The sequence below is a fragment of the Coturnix japonica genome, chromosome 1 (assembly GCF_001577835.2).
Source record: "Coturnix japonica isolate 7356 chromosome 1, Coturnix japonica 2.1, whole genome shotgun sequence".
Classification (NCBI taxonomy): Eukaryota; Metazoa; Chordata; class Aves; order Galliformes; family Phasianidae; genus Coturnix; species Coturnix japonica.
Window position 1 is genome coordinate 140745119 of NC_029516.1, and position 22926 is coordinate 140768044.

Sequence of the window (22926 nt, forward strand, 5' to 3'; positions counted from 1 at the left end):
CTGTCTTTCTTTCTTTCTCTATTGCCATCTTTCTTTTTTTATTCCCCTGCATAATTCAGTACTGTTTATATAACTTCTATGATAAAGCTGTCTTTTGGAATTGTATTTGAATCTGCTTCATTGATTCTTTCGGCATTATTCATGACTTAATTGTAGTTATTCATTTAACACAGTTCCATCTAAGGCCTGCTCCCAGTAGAAGGCTCCTCATTTTATCTTCTGTCACTAAATGCTAACATTTCATGCACTGCTTAGCTCCATCTCACTTTTTGTTTAGTGTTGTTCCTACAGTTACTTAAAGTGATTCTTTCTAACAGAGTTTACAGTATAATTGTTTCATTTCTTTCTTCACTTCTTTTCCAGAGAAGTGAAAGATTTTCAGGTTCAGATTACAAAATGCCATTTTTGTAACATGGCATTTATTTTCTATATGCAGGGATTCTTTCAAGGAAGAATGAATATCTGAGCATTTATGGATAGATAACTTGCAAGAGATTTCCAATGCTAATACTGCCCATTAATTTTTCTAACTTCATTTGCTTGTAATAATGTCCACTTTGCCCCAAATGTCTAAAGAAAAGACTTTGATTCCTACCTTCTGTTTTTTCTCAGCTTCTTGATGTTTACCAGCATATAGTTTTTTAAGACAGTGTAATAATTTTGAATTGCAGTGTATTTCTTTCATATATTGAAATATTTTGCACATAGCTCACCAGCTAAGCTTCTTAAAACAACTGCCAAATAAATAAATAATGAACCTTTCATAATTATTTTATTTTATTTTAATTTTTTTTTTTCAATATTAAATGGCTGAAATACCTACAAAATGGTCATTCTTTCATTGAAGCATGGAAATCTTATTTTCTGTGTATGGGGTCCAAAAAGGACTGTTCACTCAGCCTATGCTGTTAAAGGTCATTTATAAAAAAATAATAATTCACAGCTCCTTTAAAATTTACAACTTTAATGAAAAGCTTACCAAGTATTTTTAATATCATTTTGCTTTTCCTTTGTCTTAACATCAATTTGCAGCACATTTATGGAACTAGGTTTCCATTATTCTCACCAGTATGCCCAATGGGCATTCAGTATTCCTTGCTAACTCGCTTTGTATTTTTCTGCTACCCTCTGCTACTTTTTTTTCATATGGAATATGCTCTGTAATGGGAGATGGTGAGAAGAGAGCTCTCTGGGCACAGATGTTAACACCATGTCAGTCTGTCCTAGAAACCAACAGCATAGGGGAAGCTGATTTATTAAGTTTTCTTCAGAGTTGAAAATATTTTCAGGTATTCCTACATTTTTGTCTATCACCACTGTAAGGTGGAATTAAGAGCGCATTTACAGTACAAAAGAGATTAGTCACTTTCAGCCAGGATGAGTCACTGTTATAACATGGCAAAAGAGCTTCTGTTCCTCTGTGTGGTGCATGCACCATGCAAACATGCTAATTCAGACATCTCGGTATTACGCTCCACTAAATGAAATAAATAGTCCCATAATCACTGCTGAGTATCACCCCTTTAAGTTTATTCAACTGAACACAAATACATATTTCTGAGCATGTTTGTGAGTCTCCATATGCTCTAATGAGTTCATATTTCCAAGTTTGTCTGTACAGAAATAAAAAGCACAAATTCTCTTCTTTGTTGTGCCAGCCACTTTCAGTGATATGTTGGATTCTGTAATAACTCAGACTTGCTTGGACATTTGCTGAAGTGGTATTGTGCAGCTTATTCACTGGAACATCCCCTGCTAAGGAAAGGCTGAGAGAATTGGAACTCTTCAGCCTGGAAGAGAGAAGGCTTAGCAAGGATCTTGTCCATGTGTATAAATACTTGCAGGGACAGTACAATGAGGACAGAGTCAGGCTCTTTTCAGTGATACCCAGTGCCAGGACAAGAGGCAGTGGGCACAAAGAACATAAGAAGCTGCCCCTATGAACGCTAGGAAGCACTGCTGTGCAGGTGACAGAGCACTGGCACAAGCTATACTGAGAGGCTGTGGAGTTTCCTCATTGGAGATCTTCAAATGCCTCCTGTGTGTGTTTCTGGGTGCCCTGCTCTGAGTGTCCCTGCTGGAGCAGAGTTTGGGCCTGGTGATCTTCAGAAGTTCCTTCCAACCCTAACAATTATGTGATTCTGTGATTTTGTGATTACTGCCCTTCAGGATTTGGCAGTAACTTGTGGGACCAAATACTGAATGTTTTCAGGCATCCTACTTATTACCCAGTTAATGCTAATATTGGTGAGGTTTTATCATGATTAATTAGATGATCAGTATTTTTTGGCACTATGTGCACTGACATAAAATCTAGTTTTTTTTATTAAAAGGTGAATATCAATATTGTTAAATCAATTTGCCTCCCTAACTTGATTTTAAGAGCAAGTGGATCAAGGGAAAAAATTAACTCGCAAAGTATTGAAAGAAAACAGTAGTGCATGAGAGAACTAATAGAATTCAAAGTGAATTTTATTCTGTTTTGTACAGCAGTATCTCTAGAAGGTACAAAACAATCTGAAGATAATAAACAGGACATCTAGACATCATTTTGTACAGCAGTATCTCTAGAAGGTACAAAACAATCTGGAGATAATAAACAGGACATCTAGACATCAGTCTGCTTCTACTGAAACTTGCATTAACTGCATTATTGATATATATACATATATATATGTGTGTGTATATATATATATATATATATACAGTATTAAAAAAATGCTAAAAGTATATTCTGCAGAAGATTCTATAGTTTTTAATTGCTCCAGAATAATTCCTGTGTGTTCTGCCACTGGATTATTTAAGGACATGAGGTTTTTCAATGGCATAATGATTGCCATCAGGCAATTTTCTTATGTCTGTGTGCTTATTGCTGCTTTCTAGCTTTGATGGACTTCTTTTAAATAGGCAAAATATTTGTTCTTTGAAATACTAATAGAAATATTCTGGAAATAGAGTGAATGAAAAAGAGTGAAAAAAAGAGGAAGAAAGAGAATGTCTAACAGAAATGAAGCTTTTTTTTTTTTTTTTTTTTTAATTGCAATACAAACATTGTATCTTGATGTGTATTTTGCTGAGATATTAATGTCTAAAATGTTGTTAACTTTTAAAAAGTAAAAGCTTTTTTAATAATGTAAGCTGAGAGGATGTTGAAACAATTGCGCAGTAATTCCATATGAATATGAAACTAGCTTTATAGGAAATATATATCTAGAATTAGAATTCCAAAGTAGTGGATTCATCCAGGTAAATATCTTTACTGTTTTAACAGTCCAAGGGAAGTAACTTGCTTTCCCTAAGAAATTACCTTTAAGGGAGGAGAATCACCTGCCAGAAGTTAATATCTGAAGTATAGGTCTTGAAATCTTAGCAATTCATCTCCTTTCATAGCTAGTGGAAAGAGACATCTTTACAGAGTGATACATTACACTGTAAGGCCACGTGAATCACCCTCAGGAGATGCCTGTGTGTCTTCACTCCCTACAGGCAACATAAATGAAGAGTTTGAACTAAAAGCGCAGACTTTTAGAAGGTTACTGATAAATTAGATGAGTGAAGCTGTAGGTAAATTATTTTAAAGTGTGAATTGAGAACTATGTCTGATATTGTCCATTAGATAAATCTGCAGAAGTAGTTGATATGTTTTAAAGTGTTTGAAGCATATGTTAATATGTTTTGAGTATAGTAATAAGAACTTTTTTGAACATTTTGCATGGCATGCTGGGGAGAGACTTTTTACAAGGACATGTAGTGACAGAACAAGATGTGTTTTTAAACTGGATGAAAGCAGATTTAGACTAGATATTAGGAAGAAATTCTTTACTGTGAGGGTGGTGAGACACTGGAACAGGTTGCTCAGAGAGGTTGTGGATGCCCCCTCCCTGGAAGTATTCAAGGTCAGGCTGGATGGGTCCTTTCCTGTAGTAGAGAGTTGGAACTAGATGATCTTCCAACTGAAGCCATTCTGTGATTCTAAGTTTTGTATTACACATGTGTAATTTAACAGGTAGTAAAACCACTTTTTTGTCAAGGATTGAAACCTCTGATACTCAATTAGCAGTGAACTGTTTTTTATTGGTTTCTGGTAACTAGATGTATGTAACAGAATCACGGAATCACAGAATTGTAGGGGTTGGAAGGAACCTCTAGAGATCATCGAGTTCAACCCCCCTGCCAAAGCAGGCTCCCTACACCACATCACACAGGTAGGCGTCCAGGCGGGTTTTGAATATCTCCAGAGAAGGAGACTCCACCACCTCCCTGGGCAGCCTGTTCCAGTGCTCCGTCACCCTCACCATAAAGAAGTTCTTGCGCACATTCGTGCGGAAGTTTCATCCCATTACCCCTAGTCCTGTCCCCACGCACTACTGAAAAGAGACCAGCCTCACCACTGTGGCTCACACACCTCAGGTATTTTTAAACCTGGATCAAGTCCCCTCTCAGCCTTCTTTTCTCAAGGCTAAACAGACCCAGTTCCCTAAGTCTCTCCTCATAGGGGAGATGCTCCAGGCCCTTCACCATCTTAGTGGCCCTCCACTGAACTCTTTCCAAGAGATCCCTGTCTTTTTTGTACTGGGGAGCCCAGAACTGGACACAGTATTCCAGATGAGGCCTCACCAGGGCAGAGTAGAGGGAGAGGATCACCTCCATTGATCTGCTGGACATGCTCTTTTAATGCATCCATGTCATGTTTGTATATATCACTTTCAATGCACTTAAAAAGCTGGTAAGTCTTCGCATGTCGTGATACTCTAGATGCTATTTAAACATGCAAATACCTGGTATTTCTAGATGTTAATTCTAATAGGATCTCTAGTCTTACTTTTATTCCAAGAGTAGTCCTCCAGTGCTGTAAACAAGGAGAAACTCAAAATTAATTCTGCTGTAGTCCCATTGTAGTTATCCTGCTCCCTGAGATTTGCTAAAGCTACCATTCCACTGCCACATTCTTTTAGCACATATGCACACAATGCAAATAACTTTTCACAGTTTCATAAAAAAAACCTCACACTTCCCAAAACAAAATCAACAAACAAAAGAATGTCTTAAAACAAACAAACAAAAAACAAACAAACAAAAAAACCTTAAATCAACATTGACTAAATGAAGTTGTTCATACTGTTAAGTGCTTAATTCCATCTTCCATTGCTAGTTGTGGTATTTCCACCTTAAAATATATATATTTAAATAAATTATTTAAATATCTTACTTGGCACAAGGAATGTTTTTTTGGTATTTTTTTCCAGTGCTGTGTGGGAGGACTTTAATCTCAAAATGTGTTATGTCCACAGTAATTTTCAGTGTGCTGTAATAGTAAGATAATCAGAAATATTTATAAATACCAGATGTGTGTGAGTTCTCCAGTCTGTAGTAGTTTACCACATTTAATATTATTTATTAAACTATTCCCTGGATGTAATTTTTCATAGTATTATCAGATGGAAGATGCTGGTAATCTTAACGTCCTGTTATATACCTTTAAAAGGATGAATGTTTCATAAGAAATGTAAGTCTTGATATTATACTGGAAGTTTTTTATAATCTTTATTTATTTATTTATTTTCCATAAACACCAGATTTAATTGGTTTGTCTATTGAAAGGAAAAGTTATAAACATTTTTGTGTAAGGCTGTACAGTCATAAGAGAAATTCGTATATAGACAATCACTTCTATTATATGAACATATTCTGTAAATAATAGCTTTTATTTTGTTTTGTCATTGTTTTGAATCTCCTAATCCATATTTACCTACTGTGTTTCAAAAGGGAATCAAATTGGTTTTGTGGTGCATTAATGTTTTATGCAATATTCCATAGAGAACATTAAATAAAAATAAAAGAAAAAGGTTGACCTCTAACACTTACACCCATTTCTTATGTCGAACTGGGAGATGTTGAAAGCCCTGTATGGTCATAACCCTTCTATCTAACTGTGACCCTCCTTAACATTAAGCAGGTGACTCGATTAAACATAAATCAGGCATAAAATGCCCTGCATGAGGCAGCACAGTGAATCAAGCAAATTATTAAATGGCAAAACTCATTCTGTGCTCTGGGCAATGTAAGCTGCCAGCACTTATACATCAAAACTTCACTCAATGTAAGATTGATTTTATTTTATTTTGTTTATTTTAATTCCCTACAGCAAGCTGTGTTAGTTGTGTAAAACGCTGTCTGCATCATTACATTCCTAAGGAATGCTTTTCTCTTTAAGCAAAGGCTGATTGCAGTTTTGAGCAACATAATCTTAAGACTAAATGTGCAGTGCTAGAGCTGCTAGAGCTAATCCTTTGTGCATTAATACTGAAACTTAAGCTTCCGTTGATGTATAGTTTAGTTTGTTTGTGTGTATGTATACACGGTATCAACATTATCAAAAATAGGAGCACCAAAGGAGTAATGTTGCAAAATTGAATTACCAGTGGCTGTTGAAGATACTTCGCAGTTTCAATAAAGTCACTGGGATTAAGTGTGTAAGTCCGATCTTAAGACTAGAATGAATTTTTATGTAAGATGATACATGTCTTCTTTTCACAGTTGCTTTTTATGCTGCCTTAAAACATGTCAAAATAAGCCCCAGCAGAGGAGCCTAAAAGGAATGTCAGCTCTGTGGTTATGTAAATTGAATTGAGTGCTTTACAGCAGGTTTAAGATTTTTATAACTTAGGAGTTGTTAGCAGCCAGCTGGTTTGTATCTGTTTTTTATGGTTATTCTTGTCATAGGCAGCCTCCACAATTTTTAATTATATTTTATGGTATGTGTTTTCCCTCCTATTGAATCCCACAGCCACTCTTTCCTTCAGAAGATATTTTCCACTGGGAAGAGAAGAAGCATTGCTTTGGGACTCTATCATTAGAAATTCTGTTGTGTAATTACCTACTGGTAACAACAGTGAAGTGTGAATCTCTATTGCAGGTCTTTAACTTGCTATGCCAGTATGGAAAACTATAGCATTCCGTACACCCAGCTAGGAAGTTATGCCTGCAGCTCTTGGCTCAGACTGTTGTCTTCTGTTTTTAAAGAACTGATTTACAGTTTTTATTGTATTCACAATGCAAATTTGTCTTTACTTCATAGTTCCGTTTGAATACAGGCTTTGTGCTTTGCAGATTTGCTTGCACTCCATGTCCTGGATCACCACTCATTTTGTAACATATGTTCTCAAAAATGTTGTATTTTAATGACTGGAACAGTGATAGTGGACAAAATTAATCTTTGAAATGTTTTTATAGCAGTGTAATTTCAAGATTATAGTCTGATTCCCATCTGGAGCAGAAATAATTCTAAAAACATAGAAGAGCACATTTCTTTCTCTGGAAATAAATACCGTGCCTGACAGCCTGAAAAACCAATGTCTTAGCTTTTGTTATACTTTGAAATATTTATTTAGGTATAACTAGGAAGACATTACCAGAAACTCTGTGTTCTTGACTGTTTTACAGTGTTTTCTTAGTTTACCTTGTGAGTGAAAGGAAACAGACCACTGTCTAATTGTCCTTAATGGTAGATCCTGCTATCGAAACGCCTCCTCTCCTTGCAGATGTAATGATGTAAGAGCTAGGGTCTTAAATAATTAATCATGTTAGAAAGCTGTTTGTAAGGTAGTTAAAAGACTTTTAAGCCTGACAACTGTAAGAGAGCAGGAAAAATACTATAGGACTTTTTTTAGGTGCACTTAGAGAAAATTAGTGCTTGTTTTTAGTTACAGTCTAAAACAGTAGCAGTCAATCTCACTTGAAAAGCGTGTATTGAAGGTTTAAAGCAAATAATACATGCTTTTGTGTTATATTCCAAGAATTGATTTGCGTAATCTAGTTTCATTATTTTAACAGACTGAAATCAATAGAAATATTATCATCATACCTAATATATTCAGACATTATGACTCTATAGATCTTCTTGTATTACACAATATTATATTTAAATTTGAATGTTAAGTGTTTGTCCTGACCCACTTACACTGTAATGCATAATGCCAGCTGCTTCCTAACTACAAATTCAAATCTCTCTCTCTCCTGCATTATATTTCTATTACTTTGCTGAGCTACACATAAGCATTTCTTCATGTCAGTATATACAAATACACTAGTTACACACTTACCAGAATTGATTGGTTTGGTAGATTCTTCTTTTTTTAACGTAAATTAGTAGAAAACTTGAATATCCTCAAGCCTTCCTTCAAAACTATTGTTTCAGTATTGGTAAAAATGCACTCTTTTTACCAATGTAGATATTGGATATCTTCTTAATCTTATTCTTGATGAAGATTTTTTTTTTATTGTTTTTTTTTTAAGTATTAGTCTTACTTAAGAAGATGTAGGAAGCCTAAACGTGCACATAATAATAAAAATGAATAAAAGTGTAAGCTCGATCAGGTACACTTCTATAATAGTTCCCTATACACCTGTGTTTTCCTGTTGATGTGAGGGAAGGTTTGGAGTAACCTGAGATCATCTTATTCTAGCCTCCTGCCATGGCAACAGCATCTCCCAGTAGACCAGGCTGATCAAAGCTCCATCCAGCCCTGACTCCAGGGAGGGAGCACCCACAACTGTTTGGGCCACCTGTTCAATAGTTATAGAATCATGGAATGGTTTGGGTTGGAAGGAAACTCTAAGATCATCTAGTTCCAACCACGATGCTATAGACAGCGACACCTTGATCACATTTTTCCTCTTTTCAGAACATTTTTAAATGCCTGATGTCTTTTTTTGTACTATTCAATTAGAAGTACACAGGTTACCCTGAAAATAACGCATCCTATTTATTTCCATGGAAACTACAACAGTTACAAAAAGCATGATAGCACCGCTTAGAGCGAATTCTCAGCTACAGAACACTACTTTTTCTGACATAGCCAACCACCATTAGCTATACATTTTTTATCAGTCAAGAGCAAGAGCATACATGCTGTGCTTGTAAACATCTGCACCAGCTGAGGTAACTCACTATTTCAGGCTGCTGTGGTGGCATCATTGCTAGGAAAATGCTGCCCATACAGTCCATATTCCTGAACAGATGGAAGCCAGAAGACTCCAAATGTGGACTCTACAGTGGGTGTTGTAGGTTAGTTAGCCAAGACTGGCACAGTCTTCAAACTAGTATGGGACTTGGTATTATGTTGCAGGAAAATGGCTGTTATCTTTGCCGGCCTGACTCTGGAAGTTGGAGCCTTTAGCTTAGTCAGAATAATGATGTAGCAGTCAGAGTTGATGGTTTTTTCAGGTTCCAGAATCATCTCTTTGCTGTCCTCAGTCACAGTGCACATGTACTGAGGGTTGCATCTTGAACTTTTATTTGATGGAGAATTCATGTCATCTCTCCACGGACAGCTGTTTCAACTCCAGCTCATACTGGTAATGCTACATCTTGTAACTGGTAATGATGCGATTGAGGAAGCTGTCACTTTCAGCCTTGTATTGGATCAATAGGTTCTGACAGACATGTATGGTATTCTTTCTGTTCCCATGTGGAACCTATCTGGCACAAACTTTGTGACATTCTAATGTTGCCAACATCGTTTCCAACACATTGGAGCCAATATTTAGCTCTGTACACAGTTCCCTGGTCATAATCCACCTATTTGTGTGGATGAGCTGATTGAGATGCTCTTCATTTCACAGCAAGAGATCTATGCATGACCATTCAGAACATGGCCTGTCTTTCATGTCACAGTCACCACCACAGAAATGTACCACCCACCACCTCACTGTGCTCACATCCACTGTTTTATCTCCAGAAACATTCAGCAAGTGTCGATGAATGTCAGTGGGTGCAATTTTTCTGCATGGAGGAATTCAACACCTTTGTTCCATGCACACTTCTTGTCAAACACCATCTTGTCAGACTACCCCTCTGCTGCCATCTGTCACATGGCAACAAAATGTAACAAAATATTGATGAGATGGATGGTTCAACCTCTACTAACCTACCACCAACATCCACCTCTGATATCATCTTGACGTCATCAGCCAACATCATAAAATAGGAAGCATTAGGTTTAATTCTTATTATCCTGTTTTACATAATAAGACCCAAAGATAAGGTCAGATCATTATATTCTCTTGTGATAGCATTGTCGGTGACTTAGAAAGAATGCTTTCCATGTTTAACTAGCTCTGTTACTAACAGAAGTTTAGGGTTTATTTATTTTAGTAAGCTTCTCAGCATCTGCTCATTTTTCCTTTTTTTTTTTTTTTTTTTTTTTGCAATGTCCTGTTCACTCTCCCATAGACAAGTTTGATATGCATTTTGTGGACTTTTTCTTTGACCTCATGGATTTAAAGCAGGTAAAGCAGGGTTGATAACACTATTAGTATATGCTTGGTACTTTTCCTTGTATAGCTTTGTACAAATCTTAGCTGATTAATTTTAGGAAACCCTGTGTAAATTATCCAATACCTTCTGGTAAAATCAGAATTAAAATTCAGGAGCTTCTTATTTCTTATTCTGTCTTTAGTTGGAATGATCACATTCGTATTTAGAGTGGTGATCTGCTTCAAAACCTGTTCAGATATTATTCAGGTATTTTATTTCAGCGTAACTTCTCAGATTCTTGATACCCAATAAGGATTTCTTTGTAAGGAATTCTTGGCTTATATGAATAAGCTGCAATTGTGTAGGTGTGAGGGCAATGATCTGCTTTTATTTAATTTACAACTAACTGAAGATAAATCATAAGAAGATGGCAGTCAGGAGAACCAGACAGGCCATCAGCTGTCCAACCAAGCGACTGACCTAGGGGCATCTTTAAAGCTGCCAAAATAACTGTTTATGGAATCTGTCAAAAAGCCAAATCCTACTGCTAGAGAAAATATCTTCCGTAATTTTGCATCTGTGTCTTTCATATGAATGCACAGGATGTGAAAAAGAAAGTAAATAAATGGTGAAGTGTTTTGAGCAATTGGCATTCTACAGCTTTTATTATTTCTGTTAACACTTGTGTGAAACACTCAATGCTAATGAAGGACTAATTTGGAGGGAGAGAGCACAGAGGTAGGAGCTTTCATTGAACTGTAGTTCAGTTTTATTTTGGCAGTTTGCTAAAAGGGTAAGATGTTGAGGTGAGCAGATGCAACAACTGGATTAAAAATATATGTATAAATGAGAATTGGTCCTATTAATTAAGTTAATGTTTCTGATAGTTTGGGGTACAAATGTTGATCTCAATACAACAAACAGCTCATTTAAAAGACTGGAAATATCAAACCATTCAGTATTCCAGTATATCATCACCATCAGAGACAGGCTGTTTCTTTGGTACTCTGAAGCCATTTTGTAACTCATTCTGTATTTCATAAACTCACATATGATATATTTTCATACCTAAAAGTAACAGTTTCCAAAGAAATTATAGATTGCACTAAATATCATTAAGGATTTCCTGAAGTGTAAGGTATCTTATGACAAATGTATGAGAAAAGTTGCTTCTAAATATTTTCCTTCAAAAACGGCATGATAGAGACAGTATTATATTGCCACTTTTGAAATGTATTTTGTATGGCTGAGAAGGGCAAGGTGTCAACAGCAAAGATAGAAAAGAGCAAAGAAAAATTTATGTACACTTCTCAGATTTGATCATGATACTACATGCTGCATACATAAATGTCTACAATAGATGATATGTCATCTTTATTAAATATTGCTGGAAGGACAGAATCATGCTGATTCATCTGCTGTTATTATGTGAAACCTCACTACATAGCACCCACTGGTTAGCATATAGCTTAGATAAAACATGGTTCTTTTGTGGCCTGTTATTGCCATTGAAAGTCAGTTTTCATTGTAGGAGCAAATACTCCTTTTCAAGCTTGGCAAAGAAATCTAACATACGACAAATATGCCCAATTAAAGACCAGAATAAACTGAAAGAATGCTAGGAGTAGACATTTCTCTAATCAGTGGCCAAAAAATAAGATATATCTCACTAGTTTGTGCATGCTGTATCAGAAAACTAATTTTAGCAATACATCTTGTCCTTTAAAAAAGTAATTCTTATGTTTCCAAATCTGAGCATGTTTTTTAACATGCTTAACTGCCAATTAAGAATTCAGTTGTAAAGAAACTCAGAAACTCAAGAATTCATCATAGGGAATGATCACCGACGTAGTCATTTTCCCTCATTTCCTCTTAAATTTATTCCTTCCAAAAAATTTACAGTTCTGTACTTGAGCAGACCCCCTTGGTGTATTTCACAGCTAATATATTCTTCAGGCCTTTGGTTTGTGTGTTGAGAAATGGTCTACACTACAGGCAACACTGTATGCTTACCATTTTACCTATCTATCTGTGTGATTTCCAAAGTGATTTTAAATCAACAGTGCTATCAAATAATTAGAATGTGTATGGTGTTCAGATTTCCAAGACAATGTAATAATAAAATTTCTGTCCCATTTTCCAGATGATCCTTAAATTTTCAGATGAGAGTTTTGAGTACTAGTAGTGTCTATAAGATCCCCCCTCAAAAAACCATGCACTAACAGAAACAGACTATGCATGCTTTTGTTTAGAAAGATAAAGACATTCTCTCTGTCGGAGTGTTGATACTTTAATTGTTGAATACTTATATTGCATCTTACTGTTAGCTGAAGTTAGATTGCTTGTGGCTGTGAAAAAAAGTGAGTTATTATCTAGATGCTGATTAAATTTTTGTCAATTATTTTTATTACACACTTTGTGCTAAGTTTGCAGTCCATCTTGCCAACATCAATGTCAGAGAATTGTAAAACTTAGAATTTAGAAATGATAAGAAGAAAGGTCATAACCTAGAGTAATGAGAAATCACAGAACACATATCCCATCCCTCTCTTCGGCAAATGCTGACAAGATGGAGAAATTTCCGGTAACAGATAGATTTGGGGAAAACCCTAATACATTGACAGCCTGTTCATTAATGCCTGAATAAAAGAATAATTAAATTAACTACTGTGAATTACAATATAGTTCTACCTACAAAATGAGGAATATGTGAAATATTCTTATCATATTTTGACTATTGATTAATACCACCAATTTGAGAGGAACGTAGTAACATAAAATTTTGTATTCTACAAAGCACAGCTAGTGATATACATATAATTTCTTATTCACACGTGATCTGATGAAGATTTCTTGAGCCAAAGAATATGATCATGTTAAGAAAGTTTCATATTTGCACCTTGTTAAGCTGTGTATTTGTTGAGTTTTGAATATTAGTCCATAATGAAGTAGAAAATTGAGCAATTCAGGTCTTGATTTCAACGTTTATGCCTTTTGGAAGCACATAAGATCAATTAGATAAATCTATTGCTAAAGTCTGCAGTTTTTCTTAATATTCCATCAATTCTATCAATATTGTAGATCATATGGAGTAGTTAGCACGTTTGTTTCTGTGTTATAATCAAATACAGTGATTATGCATGCATAATAAAATGCACATTTTCCTCTTTTACACTGTAAAGATCTTCAAATGCTTACCTTTGGAATATGAGGCAATTCTAAATTGTAAAATAAATAAATAAATGAATCAGAGATGTCACACCATGAGCCAAAGAGTAATCCTTTGATACAGGGTCATAGTGTGGCCATGGTTTCCTTGTGTGAAGACTCACATGCATCATCTCAACGTCATGGCCTGGAAGGAGATATGTGTGCTTCCAAATGTCCAAAATCTGTTGTTAGTCTAATGTCTTGAGCTGCACTCAAGATACAAAAAGAAGAGTGCACACCCCAGAGACTAGGTGTGCATCTGTGAAATTTAGTGTTCTGTTTATCTGGTGCAACAGGTAGAGCATGGAGAGAAGGCTGTCTGTAAGAATTTACTGCCTCTTAATCTGAAAGTGGGACTACACAGTGTTCCCTGTAAGTCATTATCACAGCTACTTTGTACAGTATCACAGTTCTGCATCACAGTACAATAGCCTGCTATCAGTGTTCTGTAATAGTACATTTAGCCCTCTGGCACAGTATAATGTATAATGGATCTGACAAAACTTAAGTGAAAAAGAAGAAAAAAGAAGCATCACTATAGCTACCATGCAGCTCTTGAAGGTGGTGGAGGAGATGGGACTCCCCTGATCCTTGCAGATGGATTCTCTGCTTTTTGAAATATGAAAATTCTCTCACCCAACTTTGTGTTCTAAAGCAATGACATGTCGGCCTTGAAATAACTGGTAGATTTCCGGAATCTTTTCCTATATTGACTTCTGCCATTATAATGCTTTTCACACTTGCAAATATGGATACAAACAGCAATCAATAGAATGTTACAGAATTTGTCAGCATATATTGTAATAAAAATGGTTGTTTTGGGGTTGGTGTTTTTGAGGGGAGGGGTGATATACTACTTTAAAACTGAACTTGACAAGATAAGGTGAAAAATGATCTTAAAAATATTTAAACATTAGGTGTTTATACATATAGCATATTTATATGCTGCTAGTAAATAATCCTGTATAAACTCTCTTTAAAGTATCTTCAAAACGTAATGAATAAGATATCTTTCACGCAAAGGATCAGGTTTGTACAACAGTTGGTCTGAATGAATGAATTTGGCAGTTCTGCTTGTAAGGTTGAGCTCTGAAGTTGTAGGAAGACTTCCATTGGGCCAGCACACTGCTTTGACAGATATTCAGATATTAGTTTAATCACAGAACTGTGTGCCATTACCCCAGGATCTGCGTCAAGCTGTGGATTAGGTTTATAAAAAAAAACAACTACAAAAGCTCCTGCTGGCTGAAAGATTATGAGTATTTTTCTACATTACTGCTGTTACAGGCATGAACACGTCCTTTTGGTATTTTTGAATTGTATCAGTGTTGCAATTAATTAATTGTGTCCATCTAGTTATAAATTAGGCTGAAGACCAAGGCTTTATTAAGTACTCCCAATTTTCTTATTCTGTTTTTGACCTTATAATGAAATGCATTTCTCTAAACAAGACTCAAAGAATGTGTCAATAAAAGACATTGCAGTTAGTCAAATCTAAGAATGCTAATCAGGAAAATTCATGGAACACCAATAACTATCAGTAACTGTCATTATGTTAAACCTTTTAATTTCTTGTAACAGAGAGAATAGAGTTGTGAGAACATGAGATAATGCACACAAAAAGAATAAAGGAACTTCTGTTTGCAAAAGGTGCAGGGAAGTTGTTCCCATAATAAGTCATTCTATTAAACAAGAGCCATTATTACACTCTAGCAATGCAGATGTAAAACAGAAAGTCTATTAGGAACCAGGCATTATTGTTAGCATAATATATTGTTAGTATATATATTTTCCCTTCACACATACTTCATTTTTTATGTTTTTGGATTGCAAACCATTCCATTAAAGAGATTGTGGATCAAGGTTTGACACGTAAGTAAAAGTATTTTTTTATATTGTTCAAAGCTGACCTCTGCTTTTAAAAAGGCTTGATCTGCACTTTTTCATCTGTTTAGAAGCATGCATTTTTGGTTAAGAAATTGAAGACAATCTCTTTGTCTTTTCCTAAGCGAGGGAAGTTGAGATAAAAAAGAATGCCTGCTTTAAAAGTCACACATGGCTGTAATTTAAGATTTTTTTTTACCTCATTGTCCATAACAGTTGAAAGAAACCTTCAATGAAAGTTTATTAACTAGGCCAATGCCTGAGGCAATAAAGGTTCATTTATTACCAGTTTCTTGGCTGTTTTTCTTCTTCTATTTTTCGGTTAAACTCATAGCGTAAGATAATACTTCACAAAATTAAACCTTTGACCTTCTGTGGAGTTAAGTCGCCTTTGATTAGATAAAGTAACAATTTATGGTCCAGCATGAGGTTGCACATGAAATGAATAATGCAATAGGCTGAATGAGAACTGAGATTCTATTGCTTTTGAAAAGATGACTGTTGTTTAAGAAAGAATGTTCATTCTTAATTGTATTGTTGTGAAGCTGTATGCATTCCAGTAGTATTTTAAACTATTGCTGAAAAAAATAATATAGCAAGGCATTTATGCAGAGTGCATTGTTTAATCCTGCCATGATGGCATCAAAGCAATCAAAAAGCACAGATTTGTCATGTTATTTGAAATGCACTTTAAGATGATACTTTTTACTCCTCATTATGAAGAAATAAATCCACAATAAAGAATGTCTTCATGGGATATATATCTATCAGTCCCATAGATGGTAGCTATCTGTGATAAAATAGTTAGATTTGCTTTCTTTCTTTTTTTTTTTCTTTTTTCTTTTTTCTTTTTTGTTTTTTCTTTTTTCTTCTTTTTTCTTTTTCTCCATTTCTGAACCTGCCAGTAGATCTCTGAATTGAAATCTCAGTGTTAAGTTTTCTTCGCTTTCAGAAAACAGATCAAAAGGACACTGCTTCTCTCTAGGTCTGTGTTTTAGTACTGCAACTGTGTTAGTCTTCGCAGGGATGCATTATATGTTTAAAAATAAATAAATAAATAAATAAAGTTTGAAAGATGCTGTGGAAATTTAGCTGCACTACTTGTTTATTTTAAAGGCAATACCCAGACCAAAAAAAACAAAATAAAAAAAATAAAAAAAAAATATTGCAATTTAGGAGTAGTTACAGGAAAAAGGTCTGATTAGTTCTGATGAACAACAGATGGTTTGAGACTCACAAACACTGGTTTTGTCCTAGTTGCAAGATTGGCAACTTCATTTTAGATTGCCATTTTAGTTTCACCGGTCTAACTTGTATCACATGGCTGATTTTTTCTAACTAAGTATTCCTTCTTTAAAAATATTTGAAGTGCAATTAGTTATTGCACCTTTATTTGTTTACATGACTCTTTTATTAATATCCATTTTAAGAATATTCAGAAATAATCTGGATGAGCAGCTTATGCTGAACTGTCAAGCTGAGCAGGAAGATAAAACTAGAAAGGCCAGACAAGGATTTTGTGGTTATTCCAAAATAAAAGGGAATGACTGGTTTGGGGTATGCCAGTAGTGTTTTATAGGATCAGTCCAGGAGAACTGAGAAAAATAAATCTTCTGAATGACAGATACCAGTTCTTTATACATAAAGAACTCTACTAATGAAACGTGGTATATTTTAGCAGAACATTATAGTACAGTGTGAAGTTCCCCATTCAACAGTCTATGTAATCAGACCTCTGTCCTCCTGCAGATTGCTTTCCCATTCTTGTTTTACGTGTCACACTATAAAACATGCATTAGATCAGAGACTGAAGTTCAGATCCAATTTCCTTTGAAATAACTTGGTAGCACTGTAGTAAGCTACCAAAAACTTATGTCTGAACTGCAGAAACCCATGAAACCATTGCAACAGTCTGCAGTGATCAGGGTCAAGTCTTGGAGAGTAACGCTGCATTTACTTCTCAAAGAGAGTGTTTCAGATTATAGTAAGATTTTTATCCAAGCAAGAACTTCAGTACGAAATCTGGAATTAAGTCAAGAAAATACAAATTATTTTCTTGTCTATGCCACTGAAATAAACTGTAAGAAGAAAGATTAAACATTAATGTGAAATAATGAAAGGATTTCTTTGAGAATTTAGATCCAATTTGGATCTCCTCTCATGCAGTGAATAAAACATTTATGTTGAATGAACTTTCCAGCACATAAATTATATTAAATGTAACACATTGCTGACTGTCATTTTTTGATTTTCTGCATGTTGTGTGATAAAAAGATGAGGAATCATGAAAGTTGTATCAAAGACCTAAAGGAAGAGGTTGTGAAAATACATACATGTTATATTGGATTTTTTTTTTTTTCCTGCACACATAAGTGTTTATGAATATGGTATATATGAAGTAAAGAAGAACTTATATTGAGGAAGTTAATAATTACTAGTACTAATCACTAGGAATGCTAATTATGATTAGAAATAATATGAAGAAAGTTATAAGTTAAGTAAAATCAGTTACTGAAATGTTTTTGTAGTTTGTCTGCAGACTACATTTAGGGACAAAATTCAAACTGTAAATGTTGAGACATTTGAGCCTGAGAAGTATGCTCATACTTAATTTAATATTTTTCTTTCTCAAATGAGATGTGGTATAAAATCATCATGCCATAAAAACTGTAAGTTTTAAAAGCAACCTTGAAAGGCAGAGAATTGTATTTGCTGGAAGTTGTGTGCCTCCAACAGTACTTTGTACTTTGTACACTTTTTGTAAATCTGCCATTATATTTGACAGCTTTCTTGGGCATTTTGCTTTCAAAAACCTTCATTTATTATTATTATTATTATTATTATTATTATTATTATTATTATTATTATTATTATTATTATTATTATTACTATTACTATTATTATCAAGATCTTATGCATTTTGGCACTGTGTTTCATTCACTCGTTTTTCAGCATTATAGACCATGCATACTGGGCATACTTCTGGTCTCGTTCTCACCCACAAATTCTGTCTTCACTAGAGTTGCATGAGTGTAAATTAAACCAGAACTTGGCAGGGAATGCTTATGATTATATTTGGCAGAGGCAGCAGGCTGCAACTTTATTAACATAATTAACAAACACACCCAACAGGCCAAAGTAATCTAGTGACAGAAGAGGAAAGGTCTTTGTAGGAAAGGATCATTCACACTTTTGGTGTTCTGCTTCTTGTTCTTGAGTTCCTACTAAGGCTTGGAGAGCTTTCAATTGAGTTGTAATTCAAATTCATGTGGTTCCTACAAGACACCTTGAGCGGACTTTTGCTGATGAGTCTATAGGAACTGTCAGCAGTACTGAGATTACTTCAGAACCACGATGTTGGATTGAACTTTGCTTTCTGATGTTTTGCATTTTGAATTAAATTGTTGGACAAGATTAATTGCACGTAGTAAGAGATTTAAATGAATAGCTTTATAAAGCATTAAAGTTCTAAGTATGTCACATGGGAAAAAAGCTGTAAGGTTTAAATGAATAAATGTATTTAATGCATAACATGCCTAGGCTAATTTTTTAATTCCTTTACTAACATCTTTTATTGAAAAAAACATTCTTTATTCATCCATCTTAGTTATACTGCTGCGGTTGTGGTAATTTAATATTCCTGCTCTTTGCTAATCTTCTGGTTCAACAGAAGTAAACAATAGGTTTCATAAATTAAAAATACGCTCTTCAGAACATGCTTTTAAAGATAAAAAACAAGGCTGTAAACATTTATGACTGAAACAAACTAGATTGTTCAAATACTGCCATGATGTATCATGTATATCAATATGGCACTGATATCAGTTAGAATGCAAACAAGGTTTTAAATGATGTGCCCCTTCATTTCAGCTGGAGAATCCGCTTTACACCATCTGCCTATCAGATGGTTAGGAACCAGGACTGCGTATTAATGCCACATGTTCGATTTTCTTTCCTCTTGTAATGGTTAGATTCATATTGCTAATAGCTGTGCATGAGCACTGTCGATGAAAGTTGTGTGCCGATGGAGTGATGAGATATTTATAAAGCTGCCTGTCTCACTGCATAATCAGCAGGAAGAATGCCAGACATAAACAACTTATCAATTTCAGAATATTAATGACAGCCACCATTGACTTTAATCCATTGAATATTTTGGCCTGGACACTTTTTAAATGTCCAGATAAATTTTTGTAAAGAATAAAAAGTAACTAAGTGGCTGTTTGGTGTGATTCTTATTCTGTCTTCCATTTCAGTTGTCTTTATAGATGACTTATGATTATCTCATATTGATGATAAAATTTCTGTAACAAAAAACATGCAACTTGGAAATTCTGTGGCTACTGGTGGTAAGAGAAAAGTGATACTAATTAATGTTTAGGTCAAAAGGCTTTTTTAAACAACCAGTGTAAGACATAATTGTAAGTATTTACCCAAGCATATGCAAACTTTAATGTTTAGAATTTTAAAATATACATACAAATTTTATATAGCATCTTATTAATCTCTTCTATTTGTAGTACATATGACACCCTCGTTTGGTGAGACAGGTAGGGCAATATGCTAGCAGTAAATCTTTGCTCTATTTCATTCTACAGTGCACCAGTGGATGTAATGCCAGGGGCTCTGGTGACTAGCTTGTGCCTTCCTTGTCATTTGCTTTGCTGTATTACGGCAATGAAACAATAGCAAAAAATTATCAGTAAAGCAGAAACTGTCGTAGGGTAGAATTGCTGTGATTAAGCTACATTTCTGTGGATTATTCCATATTCAATCCCTTTCCTACCCCCAGTTGTACGTTGAGACATACATCTCAGATTCTTACAGTTTAAATTAATTGCTGTGAGGCAAAACAATCATTTCAATTACTTATGCAGGTACAATGGAATAGGAATAAAACTAGAAGTTTATACTGTAATTTTTTAAAATTATCATTTATTATCACAACTGTTTTGGAAAAAAAAAAAAAGAAAAAAAAAGCTGTATCCCAGATCTAAGATGTGTTTTATTTTCCTTGTCCATATCCAAAGGCTGTGGTTTCCTTTACAGAGAAACACTGTGGCCTACTTCAGAGGGAAGCATAAATGCATATATTTTTGTGAATTTTGTAGCAAAAGAGAGTGTTTATTTTAGCAGTTCTGCAGTGGGAATAATAATATTTCCCAGTGAAAAACTATTCTTCCAGATGAGCCCGCAAGTCCATGGATTATCTTTTTAATGTGATGTTTATACTAATACTCGGAATTACTTAAAAATTGATCGCAAAGTGCAGTCACAACCATGAGGCCTGCTCTTGTGTTTATTGGTTGTATATAATGGTATTTGAATATTTCTCTACAGGTTTGTTCTTTAAAGATGCTAGTTTTAGCTTGTGAGTGGTGTATGTAGGAAAAAAAAAAAAAAAAAAAAAGGAAGTATAGGATATTGTATTGTTTAATGAACACAGGATGCAAACCCAGGTTCAGAGTTGCACTGTCCCTTTCTCTGTGGCCTAATTTAGGGACTGTAACCAAATTTGTATAATGTATAACTTCATATCCTTCCTCTGAGATAAAAATATCATTGGAAGTAATCCATGTCATTGTCAGTATCTTCTTAAAGATCAGAACATGCACATTTTGTAGTGGAAGCAGAAACTAAAATAAAATGAAACCCTCAATTTAATCCACCTTCTGATTATTTTATTTATTTATTTTTTGTTGTTGTTTTTGTATTGGTTTGTTATTTTTTTTAACTTTTAGTATTTCTCCCTGAAATAGCAGTTTTCTAAATAATATTGATTTGCCTATGCAGCATGTAATTATCACATACTTGGTAATTCTTCTTACTGCACTTGAAGGTGTTGGAAGTCTGTTTATGAGACTGGAGTTGTTTGCTAATGCTTATACAGTCATGCTGAGAAATAAAGGAAAGTGACCTTGAGCTAAGACATCATATATTAAAAGGTACTGTTTATGCCACCTCACTGCTTTCTCCATGATGGCGAAGATTCTCTCAAAGTCTGTTCACCTTCTGTTTTCTCCTCAGCGGGTAGCCATCTTTCTCCCCATTGTTAGCTGAAAACATGGCAATAGTGAACTCATTTTTCATTTAAGAAGGCAAAAGAGACCACAAGAGGCTCTAGGAGGCAATAATGATAAAAATATTTTCCCGTCAACCTGGGATTATTTGCTTATTGGGTCTTTCCACCTAAAGTGCACTCTTCCTATGCTGGGCAGAAGCCTAGGCCCAGTATTAAGTAATAGAGATAATTTCTCTTGAGATATGTAACATACTTTATACTTCTCTGGCTAGGAGAAGCAGGCACCTTTAAATTAATTAATGTGAGCTTTTTGAAGCTGTCTCTCCTGTTAGGGCAAAAATCTTGGTTTGAAATGTCTGAGGGTCTGATACTCATGTGACATCACAGGGTATAGGTTGGTAGCTTTACCGCATAAAACTTAGGTAGTTGAGTGCCTTCTCTTTAATATCTTAGATTTAATTTTCATTAATTTTCATCTCTACTTCCTTGCTTAATCATGGAGGATAGGCAGAAAGTGGAGATCTTTCCCTGCATAGCTCTTGTGAAGTTTTGACACTGACTTCCCTCAATCATCAGCTGGGCTTGTTGATAAGTGCCATTAATGCCTTGAAGTTTTGGGAAATCAAAATTCTACCAAGGTTCTACCGAAGTTCTACTGAGGTTCTGCTTAACTATCCTTTCTTCTAGAAATGCTTCTTATGAGGGCCCACACCTTCTAGATGTTATGTGGGAAATAGGAAATAAATTCCTATATATTTTCATCTATTCCTCATGAATATGAATTATAGACTTGTGCCTTCTTCTTTCTTTTCTTTCTGTTTAGCATAGTAAAAACACTTTGCATATAAGAGGTTTTTCTCCAGGTAAGCTTCTGTGGATGTTCACCTCTTCTTAATCAGATATTTTTTAGACAGTTTATGAGCCAAATGTCATTTCTAAGAGTATGTATTTGTAGTTTTGACTGTATTCTAACTGCAGTTTCTGAACACCAAGTTCAGTTTCAGGCGGATGCAGTATGTTTAGAAGTAATTATCTAAATAGGATGTATAACATTTGGTTTGGAAAAAAAATAATCTTCAAATGAGTGGAATGGTGGACACTGCAGTGTTCTCTGTTCGCTATATAAGCAGTGTAAAGGAAAACTAACAGTCTTAATCCCTACAATAATGAAGAATCATAGAATAATGTGTATTAAATGTTATTCATACTTCTTTGCAGGCTTGACAGCAGCAGCTGCAGCAGCAGCAGCTGCCACCAATGCTGCCATAGCAGAAGCAATGAAAGTGAAAAAAATTAAATTGGAAGCTATGTCCAACTACCATGCAAATAATAACCAGCATGGAGCAGACTCTGAGAATGGAGATCTGAATTCAAGTGTTGGTAAGTCTCAGACACAACATTATTATTTATACATAATGCTCAAGAAATTTATTAAAATAGTGAACCTCCTGGCCTTCCTTCTGGAATCTTTGATTTGGTGTAAAGTGATGCATATTAGTTTTGTTTTTTTTTTAGTTTTGTTTTGTGTATGACCTTTACACCCACGTTCAGC

At 34.9% G+C, this 22926-nt stretch overlaps 1 protein-coding gene across 7 annotated transcripts in view; it reads left to right on the forward strand.

Annotated features, from left to right (window-relative positions):
* DACH1 (dachshund family transcription factor 1) overlaps nucleotides 1-22926 on the forward strand; it is a 351137-nt gene that overhangs the window by 161083 nt on the left and 167128 nt on the right. For all 7 annotated transcript variants that reach the window (XM_015851658.2, XM_015851656.2, XM_015851657.2 and 4 more), the window contains exon 3: nucleotides 22593-22754. In XM_015851658.2, coding sequence (XP_015707144.1) covers nucleotides 22593-22754 — 162 coding nt within the window. The remainder of the gene's footprint in view (nucleotides 1-22592; nucleotides 22755-22926) is intronic.